Source organism: Myiozetetes cayanensis, unplaced genomic scaffold, assembly GCF_022539395.1.
Source record: "Myiozetetes cayanensis isolate MyiCay16 unplaced genomic scaffold, myiCay2020 scf3, whole genome shotgun sequence".
Lineage (NCBI taxonomy): Eukaryota > Metazoa > Chordata > Aves > Passeriformes > Tyrannidae > Myiozetetes > Myiozetetes cayanensis.
In genome coordinates, this window is record NW_026087521.1 from 56,321,558 (window position 1) to 56,342,044 (window position 20,487).

At 40.6% G+C, this 20,487-nt stretch overlaps 1 protein-coding gene across 14 annotated transcripts in view; it reads right to left on the minus strand.

Annotated features, from left to right (window-relative positions):
* The window catches only part of TBXAS1 (thromboxane A synthase 1), a 266,105-nt gene that overhangs the window by 92,061 nt on the left and 153,557 nt on the right, over positions 1–20,487 (minus strand). For 13 of the 14 annotated variants that reach the window (XM_050324636.1, XM_050324632.1, XM_050324635.1 and 10 more), the window contains 3 exons: positions 11,320–11,436; positions 3,952–4,040; positions 1,319–1,467 (listed from right to left, as the gene is read on the minus strand). In XM_050324636.1, coding sequence (XP_050180593.1) covers positions 1,319–1,467; positions 3,952–4,040; positions 11,320–11,436 — 355 coding nt within the window. The remainder of the gene's footprint in view (positions 1–1,318; positions 1,468–3,951; positions 4,041–11,319; positions 11,437–20,487) is intronic. The other variant, XM_050324637.1, reaches the window with a different exon arrangement.

Sequence of the window (20,487 nt, forward strand, 5' to 3'; positions counted from 1 at the left end):
AGGTCAGCATGAACAGGGCTCTGAGCAACGTATCTAGTCGAAGACATTTCTGCTCTTTGCAGGCGGGGGACTAAATGACTTTCAAAGGTCTTTTCTAATCCAAACTGTTTTATGATTCCGTTTTATTTTACTTGTCTAAACAGGCCACACATTCTGGAAGAGTTGTCTCCAGTCCATGGCCTTCATAGTCAGGAAGTAGAAATCTGAGTGAAGTCTTGCATCCTAATAAACTCCTCATTAATTTATGGACAATGTAAGACTAACAAATCAGTCATTGGACAAACCCTGTCCTGCCAGCAGGGCAACATTGTGGAAGTTCAGACCACATAACGAATCAGCGGAAGAGGTGAACAAAGGAATCCAACCTCAAACCCTACAGAGATTTGCTTTAATGAAGGACATGCTCTTAGACATATAGGGGCACATTTCTGTCCCTTAAGAAATTGGTCACAAATCACAATTCACAATCAGGTTAAACATTAACCCCAGGACAATTTGGATACACAGCTCCAGAAGGGAACAGTTCATGTGCTGTGAGTACAGGTGCAATCTGTAGTGCCAGCAGGATCAGATGGGCACAGGAAACTTTGCCACTGTGCCACCTGACACTACTGTGTGCAGGTCTAGATATCAAGAAGATAAAACTTCAATAGGATTGATTATGCTGTGGCTTCCTCAGCTACAATTCTTACTGCCCTTGAATTAACAAGACCATCATCACCATGAAGCCTTGGCTTCTGTGTCCTAGAATTAAATGGCTTTATACCCCACTCGTGCATTGCTATCTATTCATCTGACAAGAAGTGCATTCTCTTCATGATGCCTGTTATCTTTATCCTTTAGAGCCACCAACCAGGCTGCTGCTGCTATTCAAATAATAATTGGGAGGACTCATACTATCTGCTTATGCTCCTCCACCACTTTTCTGTGGTGGGTTGTTAATGTGGTTAATAGATAGGATTTCAATCTCTACCAAGCAGACCAAGTCACAAAAACTTTACTCTTACGGACCATTACTTTGTTTTAATGAGAAGTCTACAAATACCATAAAAACTGCAGGACCCAGAAAATTTCCCCTCAGATTATCCTGGAGCACTGTGTTCCCAGACTCTCAGTTTGTGGAATAAGTTTCATTAACGGAGACAAAAGCTGCAGAGCATATGGTGGAAATCTCAGGGGTCTATTTGGCCTGTAGGTTGCATTTTGAACACCTCTGAAATAAAGTCAGCTATAAATCTTCCTGCTATGGCGTCAGTATGTTCAGAATGACTTTTAGGAAATTACTATAAGGAAGCAGACAAATGTCGTCTATACTCACGGATTAGAATGAGGAGAGGCTTAAACAAAGACATTTCAAAGAATGTTCTACAATTCTTAACAAAAGGGTCATCAGGATTCTTCTCGGAATCCACCTCAGTACCAAAAGCTACGCTACCAACGACATCCAATGTAAAGCAGTTGTAACACCTGCATTGAATTGAAGAATGATACATTGTTATCTACAAATCACATATCCATTAATATCTTGCTTCTACAAACATCACATAGCATTAATTTTTGCCACTGGGTTTCTTTTTGCTTTTAGATTTGGGCTTTGCCAACAAGAGATGTTTCCATCATTCTGACAAATGCTGATGCTTAATAATGGTCACCTTCTCTCCACATATAAAGTGAACATATTTTCATTTAGCTCAATTATTCCATCAAAAATTTATTAGAAATAAACAATTTAATTTGTTATTACCTAGAAATCAAAGGGAACATATCATCAGAGATTCATAAGCATTTTCTTAGTATGTATCCTAATAAAAGAGATTGCTCCTTTCTCATTTTAAACTGCGAGAACCATATCTATTACCAGTCCCATCTAAACTCTCAAATCAAGAGGTGCTTAAATAAAATTACATTGCTTAAGGATTTCCTTCTTCTTTGCTATACCTCCTTTGTAATGTAAATCCATGGACAAAACCAAGAGGAACTGACACCATGTGAAATCTGTATCTCTGCAGAGGAGCAACCAGTGCTTCGAGAACTACAAATCATCTGTGGATCATGATCTAGAAACTTCAGAAGTTACTGAATCTCTCCCTGCATATCTAACCATCTATCCAGTTGCCTCACCATCTTTATTTTTCTACTGGGCTTAAGCAGCTATTTAGTTTTGAGATAAGTGGACTGGAGAATGTAAAATGTCCTTGAAATTTCATTCTCCTGATCTGTGGTCAAGCCTACAATGAATGTTTTTCTATGATCCCTTACAAAAGGCTAATATCAGTCTCTGGTGTTTTAACCTGAGTGAGCATGTATGAAGAGAAGGTCAAGAGTAAGGCCCATTATATATCCTGTGTACATTGTGAAGTACTATTTCTAAACTATGATCTTTGGGCGCTGTCATTCTGATGACACCAGATCAGATTTGAAAGATTACAGCAATACTGCAAAGTGAAGTAGCTTCTTTGGGTCTCCCAACTCTTACAAACACACACACAAAAAAAAAAAAAAAAAAAGGAAAAAAAGCATTATTAGAAGCTGAAATGTTAAAAGAGCGTCCATTGCTATAAAACAATAATTTCAGAGGCACTCAATCATTTATCTCTCCAAGGTACTGAAAAAAAACTTGAAAACTCAAGACTCGTTGGCAAAACACAAAATGACTAAAGACAACTAATGTACAACATCACAGGAGGTTACAGATAGGGTATTTACATCCAAAACCAGCTCCCAAGGCAATTCTGTGAAACTGCAGTGGAATGAGAATCACATTTATAACTGTCAAACCTGCTGAAATGGTAGTATGGTAAAACAACTGGAAGATCATGTTCTGAGATGGTCAACATCATTCATTTATACTTTCAAAAGTTCTTTTCCAAAATGTCTCTTGAGAGGTGAAACCCTATAATAGATCAATAGCTGAGACCAGGCAAAGACAAATGGAAAAAAGAGAAAAGTCTGCAGGGACTCAAAAGGTCAATTTTCATCAGAGTACTCGGCTAGTGTAATGTATCTTGAGGTTTTACAGCATCTCTTCAGGTGTTTAATAAAGAGATCTTCTCTGTGCACACACGTACGCTTGCATGTGCACATATATACGTGTCCTTGAAAAGAGATAAACAAATTGTCGCTAAATATCCATTTCTTCAGATGAAACAATATTATCTGTGCCTCTTCAGTCTGGGGGAAATCACAAAGAACTTCAGAAGGCACTGACCAGCCCAGCAAATGAAGTGTAGACAAAGTAGGGCCTGCTAGAAAGAACGCATTCAAACTCCTCATATGCTGCACAGGGTCCTACAGGAAATGCATCTCTACTCAGAGAAGAAAGTGTTGTGAACAGTTCAGTGAAAACCTCTGATGAAAGAGCAACAAAAAAGATAATAGGATATTAAATGCATAACAAATGAGAGAAAGCACAATATGGAAAATATTAAAATGTCATTTTATAAACCAATGGTGCATTCTCATCTGGAGTACCGATCCCATTGTTTCACAAAAGGCTAGTGTGCCATGAGGGGGGATGTGAAGAATGTGGTAAGAATGATTAAGTGCTCAAAAAAACTCATATAAAAAAAAGCAAGAGGGTGATGGACTAGAGATATTTGATATCAGATCAATTCTTATACTTGTATATTATTGGCAGACTGTAGAGAACAGACTGGGCAGGGATTGATGCAGCCTTCCTTTCTGCTTCCAGCTGTTAAAACTTCATTAAACAACAGCTAGAAATACATTAGATGCTTTACCAAAATTACTTTTCAAGTATGCAATGACTGCCCCCAGGAAGAAAAGGAATTTATCAGACACATCCTCTATTAAACTATGATCTCCACTCTTAAAAATAAGGGAGGAAAAAAAAACTTTTATACAGTAAGTGCATGTTTAGAATAACTGCTGCTAGTGACTTTTTTTTTTTTTTTTTAAATCTGCTACTAATTTCTGGCATGTTGAACATACCTCTGGATATCAAAAGCTTTGCCAGAATCTGCGTAGACTTTCAAGTTACACAGCAGGATGTCACAGGCCTGGTTTATTAGTGGTGTCATCTAGAAAAGAGCACATTGAATTATGAAAGACACGAAAATGTTAAGGAAAAAAGAAACCAGCAAAACCAATTATTTAAAATTATTTTTATCTTGTAAATGGGATGGAGCTCTCAGGTTCCTCTGCAAGTGTGGTTAGGCACTTATGTACAGATAAGATGAAATATTGGCACTGTCTGCTAAAAATAAACCTACAAATTATAGGGATGACCTTCTCCAGCTCTGGGCCTAAATACAAGAGACTCTGTCACTTACCTGACCTATGCTTCTTGCCCACCTGTGACTACATACACAGAGAGCTATCGAGGAAAAATATCCCCCTCTCTTTCTAATCATTGCAGCTGATGATTCATCTTGATCCGTATTTAGAGTACATTACATTCAGGTTATACATGCTCCAGGGCAGAAGGAATAATATTTTCCAAAGTCCCAAAGTCCTGTATAAGTATTGGCATCAGAGGCCCAGCACTTCCATCCTGCTCTCTCTTGGTTTGAGGTATTTAACATATGCATTAGAAAACCATCCTGTGTACCACTACAGGCAGCTGAGGGCATACTGCAATTGCTACATGAGGAAAGGATTTTCTGGAGCTGTGATGCCATTAAATGGACATTCACATGAGTTATTCAACTAGTTGTTCTTTCCAGTCACTGACACATGATGGTCGGGTAGACTGACCCATAGCCTGGCTGTAGCTCACAGTGCAAGTCTCCTCTTGACTCCTCTATGGCTTCAGCGAAGCCATAACACAGGCAACCAAGAAGATCTCATTAAAGTCTCTCTTTCTTTTTCTTTGACTTTTTACATATGAAAGGCATCAGAACTTCCTTGATTACACCAACTACAGGGGCAGAGGAAGGGTATAGCAGCAATCCAACTGTGAACCTAAAGGAATTATGTCCTATGGCTCTTTCCCATAAAGACTGGCAAGAGACCCTTACAGCCTACAACTTAATACCACAGTCTTGCCTCAATAATTATGCCAAGCATCCTCAACATACACACAGAAACCTGCCTTCCCTTCCTGAACAACCTCCTCCAGCATACGGATGTCAACAAACACGAGAACAGACTTGTCCTACCCCTCTGACATTCTTGTTACCAAAAAAGACTTACTGCAGCCTTGCCGCACTCTCCAAGAGCTGTGCAGCCTGCCCAGCCAAGTCCATTTTGCTTGGCACTTCTACCTCTGTGAAACTGGCATAACACTTTGTGCACAGGCACACTGCCATCCTAACACATGGGCAAGACTATACGCAGTCAAAAGGCCAACGCAGGAGCATCCAATATGTTTTCCAAAGGCAGAAGTCTGAGTCAAGAATGTGTCTAGCTGCTCTCGAGGTCCCGTGCCTGTACAGGAAAAATTTCATTTCAAAGCCGGGGTGATTTGGGCTTTGCCACAGTCTCACAAGGCAATTCTGATGACAGATTAGTATTTGGTAACACTAGCTGTTACGTGTTTGGGAGGGGCACATCATGTTATGTCGCAGTTCTCCCTCCATCTTTCAGCTTTCCAAAGATCTCCTGCAGTGAACTGCTTCTCAAATGGTTCAACAACTTTAGCACATTTCTGTTCAACAGATTGAACCAAGGTGAAATATTTTATAATCTATGAGTCCAGCCCCTCCAATGAATTGAACCAGTCAAGGAGAACAAAATGTAAATCCGTTATTTTAACAGGTATGATGTTTCCTAAACAGATGGTGATCATTTCAGATGTTCCTGTTATTGCCTTATTTTCTCTTTTTTTCATCACATCACCAGATCTGCAACCACTCAGCTGGTTGCTATTGCTCTTCAACAGCTGGCAGAGATGTCAGGGGCACGTCTGGCTAGGGCATCCCACAGCACCTCTGCACTTTCCTCATTCCACCAGCTTTCAAAATACTGTTGCAATTCATTTCTAGTCATAAGGTATTTTTATTAGTAAATCTAACCAGCAAAATAAGGAGAGGGGCACATGGATTTGATTTATTGTTAGCATGATAGGACAGAGTCATATCAATGAGACAATTATTTGTGTATGAAAGCTACAGGAAATATCTACCCAGGAATCATAGGTTGTGTTTGGGTTTTTATTCCCCTGGGGGGTATAAATTAGTCCAAGATTGCAAACTACAAAGACCACAGATTGAAACATTCTCAAGTCCCTTAACACCTCAAACTCTTTGTCCAATTGTCAAGAAAAATAAAGTAGTGTTAGGGGAGGTGAAATATATCAAACGTTGAAAACCAGCACAGAAACAGACATGTTGATCTACACCGCCTTGGTATCAGTGACTTTCTGTATATTCTCATTTGCCAGTCAGAACATAAAACCTGCATAACCTGCCTGAGATTCAGTTCTTGGTAGGTAAACAAACCCCAGCTGCTCTGTGTTCAGATTGGCTGAGAGGAACAGGATGAAGAAAAATCTAAACAATATGGTCCCTGTAAATATTTGATCTGCCAGTTATCTAATAGCAAGAGTAGCCCAGAGTCCAAATTTCTTTCTTTTTGCCAAAGAAGAGCATTTGGGGTTAGGGTTTTCATGATGCCAGGGGCTTTGCTGTATAAATCCTGCCAACATGCTATTTGGCACATAACAACAATTAGCTTCTGATTCTGCGTACACACAGCGCGTGTGGATGTTTGCACTTTTCAAAGGCATCAGAGTCACATTCCTCTAGCTAGATGTGGCCCTCAGTACTCATTACTATTATTATTGCCCTTATTATTAGCACAGTAAACTAAAAAGTAGAAGGTTGGATCATGTTCACTGTAGACAGACACACTGGAGACTTTACTGTTCGCATCCAGAAGCAGAAGTCACATTGGGCCTCTTGTCCCACAAATGTCATGAAATATAAAGGAAGGAGAAGGAAAAATAATACATCCCTAAAACAAGAGTTGCTTCTGTTCCAGATTTAAAGTACCTGAATAAAACCAGGAAAAGACTGGAGCGTCAGGAAGATGTTTTGTGAGCGGATTTGTTTCCATCACCTGACAGTGGGCCTTGCTATTCCTGGGCACAACTTACCAAAATGAGCAACTCAACCAGACACTGAGCTGTGACTCAAGGATATATACATTTCATATATCAGTTTTTACTGTTATTTATTTGATTTGCCTTAGGTGAGCACACTTGCTTTGCCCAGCAACAACAGCAATATCCAGAGATCCTTCCAAAACGCTTTTGACCAATGTGCACAAAGAAAATAAGAGCAAATCAAGGAAATCTTAATGGTTGGACTGTCAGATCTTATGTCCTAGTGGGACATGAAAGATCTACATGCCTGAGAGTGACACTAGAGGATTTTCCTGCACTGTTCTGCCACGTTATCCCAAGTTCTGCTTTGTGTCTCCCTTCATTTGAAAGAAATGCCTCAACACAAACTCTGCTTCACAGGTTATTTAGGACATTGCTACATTATGCTGTACTCTCTCCTCTAATTTCTGTGTTCTGCTTTGTTTTAATGGTTTGTTAATGGAGGAGAGGATTCCCAGCATACTGATAGGAGATGACAAGACTACTGCAGCACAATCAGAATAAATAAAAATCAATAGGTTTTCTGCTGGTGTTGGCTGTAAAAGAGAGCAAAGCTATTTATCAAGTCTGACAAGGGGTCCAGAACTGCAGGATCATCACAGGCACCACAGCAAAAAGAAGAGGAACAAAATAAGAAATACTAAATAGGGAATCAAGATCAGTACAGTAAGATCACTAACATGTCAGTTTGTTTCAATACATAATAGCTGAGGAGAGCATGACAGGAACACTGAGAAATTATTCTTTTACTTAGAGCCACCAGGTATTCATCAATTCCTCATGAATTACATCTTGGATCAACTTTCAGTGGTTGGTATTATTCCCATTTAGAGATAAAAATTGTTTCATGTGCAGAGCATTTAAGTAGCTTCTGTCAGATCACCCATAGGCAGTCAATGTCAGAACTCAAAGTGGAATTTCTTGGGTGTCCTGCCTCCTGTCTCTCATTTCTCATTCTCATCCTCCCATAGCAATGGCACCATGAGGGGGTCTTACTGGAAAGAACTTATTATCAGATCGGCTACCGAGTCCAGTGGCATGCCATATGGGATGCTACCAAATCTTACTGCAGGACCAAGCCTAGAAGTCTAGTGCTTTATGCTATGCTCACTACCACTAAAGTATTTGTATTTAATGTTATCTGGAGCCAAAAATTCCTTCTCTTGGAGTGGACTGCTTTACTAATCTTCGCATGCTTATTAGAAAAAGAAAATTTAAAAGGGAGGACACCCAATATATAGGAATCCATAAAAGCAACAGTGAAACAGTGCATGGCTTTTAAAGAGAATTTGAGAAAGAAAGAGAAGGCTAGAGAAGATATCAGAAACTCTTGAAAAAGTTACAAAAATAACTCTCTGCACAAATACAGCAATCACTATATGGGCTACCCAACAGCTCTATAACCTCTATTTCAGTTCATTTCCTGTAAGAGAAAAATTAAAATTTCTGGAATTAACTTTTTTATTATTTGGTGACTGGCTGTTGCAGATTTTTGCCAAACTAAGGGGAAATTCCTCAAGCTCAGCAAACTTCTCAGTGACATTACATCACTTCTGTGGAGCGACAAGGGCAAAGTATGCCTTTGGTCACAGCCACAGCAGCCGGACAGAGCGCTGCAGGTTGAATCTTAGTAACATACATTAGCTCTGCCTTGGCTCTTGCCCTCCAGCAGCCAGGTCAAAGTAGGTACCAGTTTCTCATTCTTACCAGCACTGAAACTGTCCCTTCTTGTGCTTCTGAAATGGAGTTATCAGGAACCTCCAGTCTCTGGCCCTTGGTGCATCTTTTATCTGAAGTGATTGCTATGGGGAGCATAAGGAGTTGTTAACATTTCTTGCTCTGTCACAGGCTAATAGCTCTCAGTTCTCTCAGAGCATCCAGACAGACAAGTCTATGTTTGGAGTGGCACTAGGGGCTGCAGCACTCAAGGAAACTACTCAGGAGGTCTGCAGTCTCTCCAGCATCACTGGGGAGTTTGCATAGAGGAACGAAGGCAAGGCAGACATCCAGAGAGGACAGAGAGGAAGAGTTTGGTGAGGAATTTTATCAGAGCTTGGACCTCTATAGCAAAAGAATTAATGTCTTGGGAGAAAAAATAAGGAAAGTGCCTAGTAGTATTTATAAATATGTATAAAATTACATATCCAGGTTATAATGCAATAAATTAATACCAAAGCTAGCTTGTTTGTAACTGCTTTGAAGTACAGAGGAAGGGTTTATCATAAACAGGATGTCTTCTGCATAACTCCAAATACTCTGTAGTATGGCCAATAGTAGAATATGGTATTTTTGTTTCCATGCTGGTGTAGAGGTTCTGAGAGAGTACCAAATATGGGAGAGTAAAAAAGTGAGATCATAATTAATGAGCATCAATTTCCTTTGAGAAGTGTCGGTATGGCTTCTAAATTAAGCAACAGCAAGAAAAGCACATGGGCAAGGACTTAAGTTGCATTAACTTCAAATCCCAGGATTGTTAATGTATTTGGGTAGAAAATGAAATGCGAGGCTGAGGAGCACATCCGTCCAACAGCAGTTCTTAATCTCATATGGGCTTACTGCAAGTGTCTCTCTGTGTCAGGATGGAGAGGTTTCTGCTGAAGGCATGGGAGAGAGGAACAAGGCTGAGCTTTTCAGAGAGACCTGCCCCACTCCTCTTTTTCCCACTTGCTGTAAAACAGGAGGAGAAAGTAACCATTTCCAGGTCACCCTGAGCCCATGCACAGTCACACCGCTTTCACAGAGCTTGGAAGAAGCAGCATGGGGAAAGGAGATTATCAGGCTAAAAATAAAGATCTCAGTCTTTGCATGCGAGATGGCTACCAGGCACTGTCCAGCCCTCAACTCTACCTCCTACCACTATTCCTTCATTCCAGCTCCACCATTAAGCCGTGCAAAGGGAGTGCCATGACTTCTCCTCCCAAGTCAGTTTGACCAGTCAGACCCTTCAAAGCTGTGTGTGCCCAAGCAGGACACCCGAGGCTCCACTCGCTTGCTCTTGCTGTGCTCCTCAGCCAAGCCTGCCCGGCTGGTGCCGGCAGAGGTTGCTCTCCACAAATTGAGGGGAGAGCAGCGTTATCTTTTGTTAGTCCGCCAGTAAAGAGCCGATGACCTGCAGTAAGATTAATTTCCGCCAGGAAAATGCAAAACTCTCCTCTTCCCACTATGCCATGTGCAACTAATCGCTTGCATATTTAAACACCCTTGCCTTGCTAAAATTTCGTGATGGAGCCGGTGACAGAGCAAATGTCGGGGCGCATAACCAATGGCATTGTCAGTCGTGATTAATCAGCAGCTTCACCAGGCTCACAGCCAATTAGAATTTACCATAATAAGGAGGTGACAGCCGGTGTTGCTAAGCAACCGCTGTCTATAGAGCTGGGAGAGGCAGACACATTTAGATGTTACTGTGGATTTCGACAGCGGCATGTCAAAACAACACAAGCGTCTGCCCAGTGGAAAATTTTACAACCCAGGACTGGGCACTGGAGTGAGGCATGATTCCCTTTCAGAATAAAACACATGAAGGAAAAGGTGATTTTTTTGTTGTTGTGGAGTTGGTTTTTTTTTTCCCTTGAAAGAAGACTTTAAGCAGTCAATCATTTATCTGCGTTTAATTAAGAGATATCGTGTCACTGGAACAGGACTTTGTTACCAGGTAATGGGCTCCCATGGCTGAGTAAATGCTGATACATTTATAGGAAATTAGCAGCAGGTCAGCACAGAGACATTTATTTTCAGTCAGAGGTATTTATCTGGCAATGACATTCTGTTCCAGTGACTTATTTTATTATATGAAAGGATTAAAGAATAAAAGGAGGAGGGGAGGGGAAGGAGATGGAGAAATGAAAATAGACTGATAGCAGTTCCTGTGTTAATGTGAGAGTTGCTGACTCTGCACATCATGAAAAGCTATGTTCCAACTGGGAGCAATAACCTTTCTTGTACTCTAGCTTACTCCTAACAGGGTAGGGGAGAGGAAGATGTAAGAGTCCTTCTTGAGTATGCTACACTTTCATGGACAAACTGGCTCACATAGAGGAAGACAGAGGATCATATCCTTAGCTAAGCCATTCTGATTTTTGCCAGTCTATGACCTGGACCATGCTATACTTACGCTCTACTGCACGTGCTCTTCAGGCCTAAGTAAACTGGCACAAAGTAGCAAGTTTTGCGTATCCTTAATATGGACCTACATAAAGCAGATGACTGAACTAGTCTTCTAAATTATGAAATCAGAACTGTCTACACCTTACCTCTTTCAGTTTGGTATCGCTGAAGGCTGGGGTCAGGAGGCTCCTCACATACTTCCATCTGTCATCTCGAAGACAAAGGATGCTATCAAGCATTGGCTTGGAAATCAAGTTTGGCTTCTAAGTCAAAAGAAAGCATAATTCAGTTTTAACACAAATGAAACTATAGCTACTCAAGACTCTGAAACTTGGAAAGATTGGCAATGAATGGCATTGCATTGCTGTCCCATGATGAGAGAGGTTCGAATCAGTCCCAAACACCAAGCTAAACATGGATGAGGCTGGAGAAAATTTCTCTTTTGCTGCACTTATTTCCTCTTGGGCTTGTAAAAGCCCTGGGCCAGCCTGGTTACTCCTTGCTCAGACTGTTCCAGTTCTGATGTTCGTGGTGTTCTCCTGAGATTGCCTTCATTGAACCCCGGTTTCTTTCCTCCCTTCCTAAGGTGACTTAGCAAGAGGACTTGTCAACACTCCCTCTCTGTGTGACATGAGTGCCAACGCACCACATGCGGGTGTTGGTGGGGGACATGATTTCTGGTGACAGCTGGTATGTCAGACTGTTACATGCATTTTAAAAGTCTTCAGAAAATATGTTGATTAGAAAGCAAGTCCCAGTCGTTACTCTGTCTATAAGGAACACTCTCACTCAGAAGTTGTGGCCTGTGACTCTTACAGCTGCAGCAGAGAGTCAAATATAGTAGCTTAAAGCACTGCCCCTTGAAGTTCTGTACCAAGATAACTACTATGGATTTAGTGAATTTTAATCTCCCCCACCATTTAAGAAATTCCTATCCAGAGAACAGTGATACTCACCAAGGAGTAAAAGGATATAAAAGATGAAAGTGTGTCAGAAAACAACACACTTCTGCTTGGAAGAGGCATCAGGAGATGTCCAGCACCACAACAAATCTACTACAACTTACATTATTGTCAGAATATGTTTCCTAATTGTTCTTGAAGGCTCTATGGAGATTCAATAACCTCCTCTCTGAAACTCTTTCAGTGCTGGACTACTTTTACTGTGGTTGCATGATCTCTTTTGTTGGACCATATTGTCTTTAGTCTTTTTGCTTTCACAGGCATAGAAACCAGCTTATTCTCCCCAGCTTTGCAGCAGCCCATATATACAGAAGACTGTAATAACCACTGATCATACTGCTGCTATCTACCCCACATAACACCAATGTGCTCAATACATACTTATCAGTCATGTTATCTGGGACTGACTGTTCAGTGTTGTTACTGTCCTTCTGCATAGTTTTATTGGTTTACTTCTTTCTCAAGGTACAGACCCTGTGAGCTGACAGGGTGCTCCAGGCAAGGAAGGTTGGGGGTTTTCTGCCAAATGTTGTGCAAGTTATATTCCTTTCTCTTCACCCCAGAATACTACATACCACACCATGACAATGTGCTCATGTACTGGATTGTGGTTCCTTGCAACTCTCAGACTTTTTTTCTGAATAGTTACTCCCTAGGAAGTTATTCCCCAGCCTTTATCATTAAAGCTGGTTACTCCCAAGAGTCACATATAGAATATGTCCTTTTTGAACTGTGACCATTCTTTTTATGACTACTTTTCCAACTGATCAAGACCACTTTGAATTTTAGCCCTTTCTGTCATCCTTACCAGCTTTCTACATAAATTGTTAGTGCACTTAGTGACATCATCTAACTCATTAAAAAAACTACAGATCAGTACTTACAAAGAAGGTACTTCTGGGCTCCTCCCTTTCCTTGCAACAGTGCACTGTTCCCAAACACTTTTCAAGTCACCTTCAGTCGGTATTTCAGGCATTGTACAGCAATGTCCTCTGGACAAACCATCCTAAGATTGGTGGGTGCAGGTGGAAGGTGTACACTTCTCTAGTTACCAGGATGTACAGAGGCACTTATTTGTGCATGTGAGATTTTCTGGATACTGCAGTGGCAGTACAGTCCCCCCTATTATCAGTAGCAACACTAGTCACTTTACTGGGAAAGACCCAAACAAACCAAGGATGTTTTGGCCTTCTCAATGCCATCTGTTGATTCCTTTCACCCTCTAAGCTTTCCTTTCAGTCATTCTTTCATTACTAATGTACATGAAAAATGAATTCTCATCGCCCGTTACAAACCTGGATATTTTAATATCATTTTGTGCCTCAATATTTCTGATTTTATTGTCACTGCATGCTATTTTCTATCCTTCTTCTTAGAAATCTGACCTACTTTCCACTCTGTAAAAACCAACTTCTCTTCAGGAGCCATGAAGAGCTGGCAATTTAGCTACACTGGTCTTCTATTGCATTTCCTTAACTTTCCTCCTCATTGGAAGAGTTTGCACTTAATATTGTTTCTTAAAGGAGCTGCCAGCTCTCCTTAACACCTTTTTCCTTTACACTTGCCAGATTCTTACTACACTACATAAGCTTGTAAAACACATAAGCCTATTTTATATTGCAAACAGGCTAATGGGATAGTTTTACATTCTCAGCAACACCATTCAGTGTAGTAAACTAATGTCACTGGGCTGACACTACAGACCACTTTTGAGTGGGGATGAGCGGTTTTCAAGTAGAAAATTACATAGCAGGATATTAAGCTGAAGGAAGAGACTGACTTAGGTACTGTGATCTTACAGATGACTACTGTAAGACAAAACATGGGTACTCTTTTAATGTATACATAGACCATTCTATTTTGTGCAATAACAAGGAAAACTTGTGACAAGCTGTCAAAGTTGAAGCAGTAGGACTGTTTTCTCTGAGTATCCTCTTTAAATAAACAATCCGTTTTCTAACTTGTCAGTAGGTATCTTTCCTGAGGATCAGAAGTGCAGCTAGAAAGGCTCACTGGAGCTCTCCCTCATTTGTTACAGATATTCAAAGACACAGTAGAATCAGAAGAAAGGGGTTCTAGACAATTGGAAATGAGCACCACCCTTTCAGAAAGCACCGTATGCCAGCCTCTGCTTCACAATTCTTATGTGCTGCTAGTGAAGCTGCTTACACTAAATCTTGACTCAGCTGGTCACCAAATAATTGCTCCTTATATCTTTGGTCTTCAGTTTCAAACCCTGAGGCCCAGATTGCAGCACTCTTGAGCACTCACTGAAATCAACAATAGGGAGAGTGTCTTGGTCATGAGAAATGCATTAGTACAAGAAATCAGGTCACTGAATGTGGCCCCCAAATTAGCAAGCACTCTCAGACCCGTGTTTCAACGCCCAGCCTTCACTCCTGCTTTATAAAGAGGAGATATCACATCATCTCCTCAGAATTGGTAACAACACATTAACACATTAACATTTCTGAGGCACTCAGAAACTACAGTGAAAGAGCTGAATAACAATTCCCACAAGGAAATGACTGATTTTGTCTTCCAAAGGTTTGAATAGCGTACGGAGGAAAAAAAATAGAAAAAATTAAAGAGCAACACTTGGAAAAGTGTTTTGCATCCACTCCTAAACTGAAAGCTGCCCAAACTATGCACTCTATAAGACAAATCTCCTTTACAAGACAAGGCTCCACTTGGATAATAACAGATGTGATATAAATCTCACTGCATTTGCCTTGAAAGCAAATTCCCTCCCTAAAACCAAACACTCGCCTTAAAAAATGCTCATAATTGCATAAAGACTGTATACAGAGCATTCACAGAGAGGGACCCAGTTTCTGAACAAAAAGCCTGTTAACTATAATATTATAACTACAACACTAACTATAGCATTGCCTTTCTAGCACTCTACTTTATGTCAGTAATGCTCCCTTAACATATTTTTTGTGTGTATAGTATTTTATACATATAAACGCTGCAAGAAAGGAAAGACAATTTTGGCCATAAATTATTTTACTCTGTGTCTTTAAACTGGGTATGCAAAAATATGTTTGTGCTTATTGGAACAGCATCAGCATGACTGACAGTGTATAGCAGATTTCATTCATCACATTTTTCTTATTGTTTCTGCAAACACTTTCCTCCTAATTGTATAACCTGTGTTACAGGTTCACATAGCAGGAATGAAAATGGATTTGCTATGAGAATGAGCCTGAAGTGTCTTAGTGAAAGATGAAGTGTCACCTCTCTCCAAATGGACAAAGTACTAGATGTATCTGAAAATCCTTTCTCTATAAAAATCACTAAAAAGATTACCATGGGAGGCAGGTGTAATATTTTTAGGGCTAGGATCTTGGTTTTTAAGTGGCAAAGGAGGTTGCTTTTAAGTCAAATGCAATCAGGCTCATGTTCCATCTGTCATTATCTAAATACTCACCGATTCCTCTACACTTCCTTCTCCTGTGCAATCAACCATTTCTTACCATGGTACAGTAATGCTGCATGAAAACTACTGGCAGCATGGTAATCTGCTGCAGTGTACCTATAAGTGCTGCTGAGTTCCCACAATCACAGACATGCCATCAGCAACAATGAGGAAAATTGGAGGGATTTGCTTGCAAACTAATCCTTTAAAACATCGGGGCTTTTAAAACAGAAAATAATATTTGCAGATGAGCAGCATCTCTGCAGTTGATGCAAGAGTTCCCTCCCCATTAAGGTGTTCCTTAGGCTGACCCTTCAGTCCCAGTTATTGGTTTGTTCATCCCTGAGTCAATTTGGCTTGCTCTGTATTGCTAAATAATTCAGGAAAGTGACTCTTCTCAGGCTCTGAGGCCAAGTGGAACACAACACCTCCTGTCCCCAAGGTTAAATCCCTTTCCTGAAAAGAATGGACATATCCAAACTGCTTATGGGCATGGTACATCTTCACCTCCTGAACTGTGTCCAGACCATGCCTGGGGGACAAGTAGTCAATAACGACAAAACCACGTTAACAACCATGTCAATATGGATATCTATCTGTAGGACCTACTCATGCACTAATATCCTGTCCCTGTTCTATCCTGGTGTAAAACTGTAGCCTTCTGTGATACATACATCATTTGTTCCTTCTCTGAGTTTGTCATTAGCAGGTTAGACTGAACCTCTGGCAGCCAGCAATGACTGCCTGGACCAGGAGGAAAGGTAACAGCATCATGATGTTCCCTTAGAAACCCCTTCTTGTTCCTTTCGTGGAAAAAAAGGGAAAAGGTTTACAGCCAGCAGAAGAAAGTTAATGAAGCCATGCACTCTTTAAATATCCTGAACAGTTGAATCTTTGAAGAACCTAAAGTATACCTTTAAAGACCTTTAAAAACCAACTAGCTTGGAAACCTACAATATAAACCACTCACCTCTACAGAACTAGCTGCTAATCTACTCCATGTGCTTTGACAACACGGCAAAAAATGAAACCTTATAAAACAGGATCTCAGAAACTTTATCTTAAACTTAGACTTAATCATAGCATAATGCTAACAAAAACCAAACAAAAAATATTTATTTCTACTGGGGTCAAACCTCAACCCTCAGTTTGGTGAGATTCAAACAAGGAACTGAGCTCTAGAGCACCCAAAATCCCAAATCCAAACAGTAACTCCAATGATAATTCTGGAATTAGTCATACCTAGCAAACAGTTTTTGGCTTCATGTAAGTTTTCTTCAAGCCCTGCAGGCTTTGCAGTATCCAGTTTTAATTAGAATCCCACGTCCATGCTCCCCGAACTTTAGCCCTAGTTTCAACCCTACAACCCATGCTAATGAGAGCCATTCACTCCTCTCTCCTCTAGCCTTCCTTTGGTACTATGGGCACTGCAGTATCCAGAGTCAAGCCTAACTCTGGGCTTCACCCACCCTCACCCTTTTCCCTCTTTGGGGGTATTTTTGGTGTACATTCCCAATACAAGGGGTCATTCTTCTCCCAGCTTTCATGCATGCTATGCAGTTCTCTGTGTTATCTCTAGCAGGGAGCAGCTCTAGGCTTTCTCTCCCAGGGCAAGCTCCAGAAGCGATGAGCAAGCAGCAGTGCTTGCACATCACTGGGTTAACTTGTTCATCTTCTTATTTTCAAAGAGGTTTTCTGTCCTGCTCCTGCTAAAAATGCATTTGTGGTTAAACATTTTCATCCTGTTTAAGAAACTGCCTTTTAAAATTTAATTTAATGAAATGAGAGTTAATAAAAAATTAGAAAGAAAATTTGTAGCATGAAGACAAGACACTATCCCCATACTTCAGACAGGAATTATTAGTAAAATCTCTTTTTAAGATTACTTGTTCAACTCCACTTGACTGACAGGTCATCACCACCAGTTCAGCCAGCAGGTGGAACCAGCAAACCCATGAACTGCTCATATGGTATTTCATCTAGTCAGTGGCAGTGGCCTGACACTGAACAGATCAACATAACACTGCCTATTAAAAAAAGGAACAGTTAAAAAAAAAAACAACAAATCTGAAATATCTCCAGGAATACATCTTACCAAGCCTACAGTAAGTGGATCATGGAAGCGGGAAGGCAGAAGATGCCTCCATATATTCGTTTTAAAAATTCCCTGTTGGTAAACTGATACAGTGTATTCTTTCAAACTTGCTTGGTGTTTTAAGTCATGCTCAGCTCTCCCTGCATTCATGACATTTGAAGACATATTGTGTAGTGGTTTCTGACTGAGCCAGGAGAGCTCTGTGTTCCATGTTTTTAAAGCCAAAATAGAGGTCATTTATGTCACATACCCTGTAGTTCATTGTTGTTTTTATCTGGAAGGTCTGTGAGTACACATATGTTATAGCCACATCTCTTCAAAACACGTAAGTTTTTTCTTTTCACAAATCATCATCTCATAATGGAGCAAGACCTAACTCCTTACCCAAAAATTAAAGCCTTTACAGAGGGCAGATGCCTGGCATTGCCCACAGAGGGCTGTGTCCCAGCGTGGGAGACCAGTGAGCAGCTCCCACCCCTCTGCTCTATCCGTGAGGGGCCTCCCATCCATAGAACACCCAAGGCAATTGCTACACACAGGCGTTGTCTCTCTCACAGCAGGTTCCCTCTTCATTTGCCTTTTCAAAACTCCTTTTCCAAATCCTCAGATGCCATGCACCCCACACTGCTGCTCCCAGGTAGCTGAAATCAGTCCTTCCTTGCCCGTCTCTGCACAGATATTACTTTACAAACACTTTGCCCAAAACCCTCCCAGATCATCAACCCTACTGAGAGCCTATTACACCATTTTCCCCCCTCTAGAAAAGTTTGTTTAAAACAAGTTCAATTTTAGTATTACGATTTAGGAGGTGATCTTACGGCTGCAGAGGGAAAAAGAAAATCACCAATCTGACTCCAGAAAGCTCATGTTGCTTTGCAATTTCATAAAAGCATCTAGTAAAAGTTTTCAGCTTCATTTGAAACCAACACGCCTGTGGAGAAGAGGAGAAAATATCCATAGATTATCTATTTCATTAAGCTTTTAGGTTCTCCTTGGTCATTAAGGTACTTCAAAAAATTGGTTTCAGTGATTACAGCAATTGTCTTTTACTCTGCTATATAGATGACACTATACAAAAAGGCATCTCCAAGCCCGTTCTTTTGTTGTCAAGTCAGGATCTTCAACAACTGACTAATGACTACCGTTCACAATTACTCACTGGAAAAATGGCACAGCCAACACCAGCTTACAAGCATATACCAGCTTTTTTTTCCTCTCTGTGGCAAGCAGCCTGGAAACATCTGTTCTTGTCTTTGCAAACATTCTCTTAAGTCATGATTTTGTCAATAGAAACCGAAGCGAGTCATTGCAATGAGGTAAATATAACCATTCATAAATGCTAAAACAAACACATATGGCCTCCTGCAGTCTGACCCAGACTGATGCAAGTCACACGTTCCATTTGTTGGTGTAAGAAAGACCGAAATTAAGTCCGCGCCTTCATCAGTTTGCGTATGGTGGTCAGTTTGCATATTTTGGATCAAAACAATCAAACCAAAGAAAAACACATGTACTCTTCATTAATTAGGAATTTTGAGTATTATAAAAAAATGCAGGTTGTACTAGAGAATCCATATTCTATACGCAGTTTCTGCTGTGCCAAGAAGCAGTTTTTAAACATGTCTAAATCTACTTTCCAGCTGACGTAACTGGACTTTTTAATATCAGATAAAGTTGTAATACTATTAAAAGCCTCTCTGTTTATCCACACTTTTCCTTGAGGAAAGGTTGAGGACCAGAATATTCCCTTTACAGATTTTATGTAGTATTTGGAGAAAACACAGTCACCAGTAACTTCTGGTACAGATCTATTTCCATGCTTTCAGTCACTGTCATACATAGGAATGAGAGGCAATGCCCATAAGAACTTTGACTAGATCTTTTATTTTACACAGGACCATTGCATTCCATAATCTGCTCATTCAGAGACATGTCTGCAGTAACCTTGAAGCTTCTGGAAAGTACCAAGAGAGACTGTAAGCACTACTCAACCTCCCACTGACTGTGTTCTTGGTTGCTCCCTTAATCCTGACCCAAATGCCTTTCATACGCTGTTAGATACCTCAGAAAAAGAATTCACCAAAGCTGAGCACAGAGTTGTCCAAGCTGCCATGATAGCAATGTAGGAAGAGTACTGAACCTCCTTAAGGTATCACTTACGAGTGAACTCAATTGGACTTAGAGCATTTATTCCCCTTGTGAAAAGGTCTTAAGTCCCAGTTCCTCTACAAAGTCTTTTTACATAAAACTATCTTCAGAGAAACATACATGAGTAATATTTTGCAGTGATATCTGAAACCTCAGCCTTCATGATCAGCAATATTTTCTAGCAGTGTCTTCCTGATCCAGATTGACTGTCCTATCAGGCTGCAGAGATTCACTAACTTCTCTACCACAGATGCCATGGACCACATGAAATGTAGAGTAGCTTCAACACATAAGGTTGCAAGTGCATATTCCACAGAATCACCTATAAGTTTCTAGGTAGGGCACTTCACAGAGAGATGAGATGAGATGAGTGCCTTGGAACTATTGTCAGCGGGTAAATGCATGAAAGCCCTTCCCTTGTACTCCAGGCAGTTTCCCTTTTCATGGGGGATTGTAGTGAAACGGCCTCGTTCCACCACCTTATGACTCAAAGAAATATGTTTGTTGCTGCTACATTTTCTGCAGTGCCTGAACCACCAGCCAGTTTAAAAGGTACCTGTGAGGACCATCTCCTCTCAAAACATCTTATTCATAGGTCTCTCTTGTTGGATACAAGATAGGTCTCAAAGCTACTAAGCTTTGATTTGGTGATTCCAGCTGCTGCTGAAATCACCAGCTCCAAGGGATT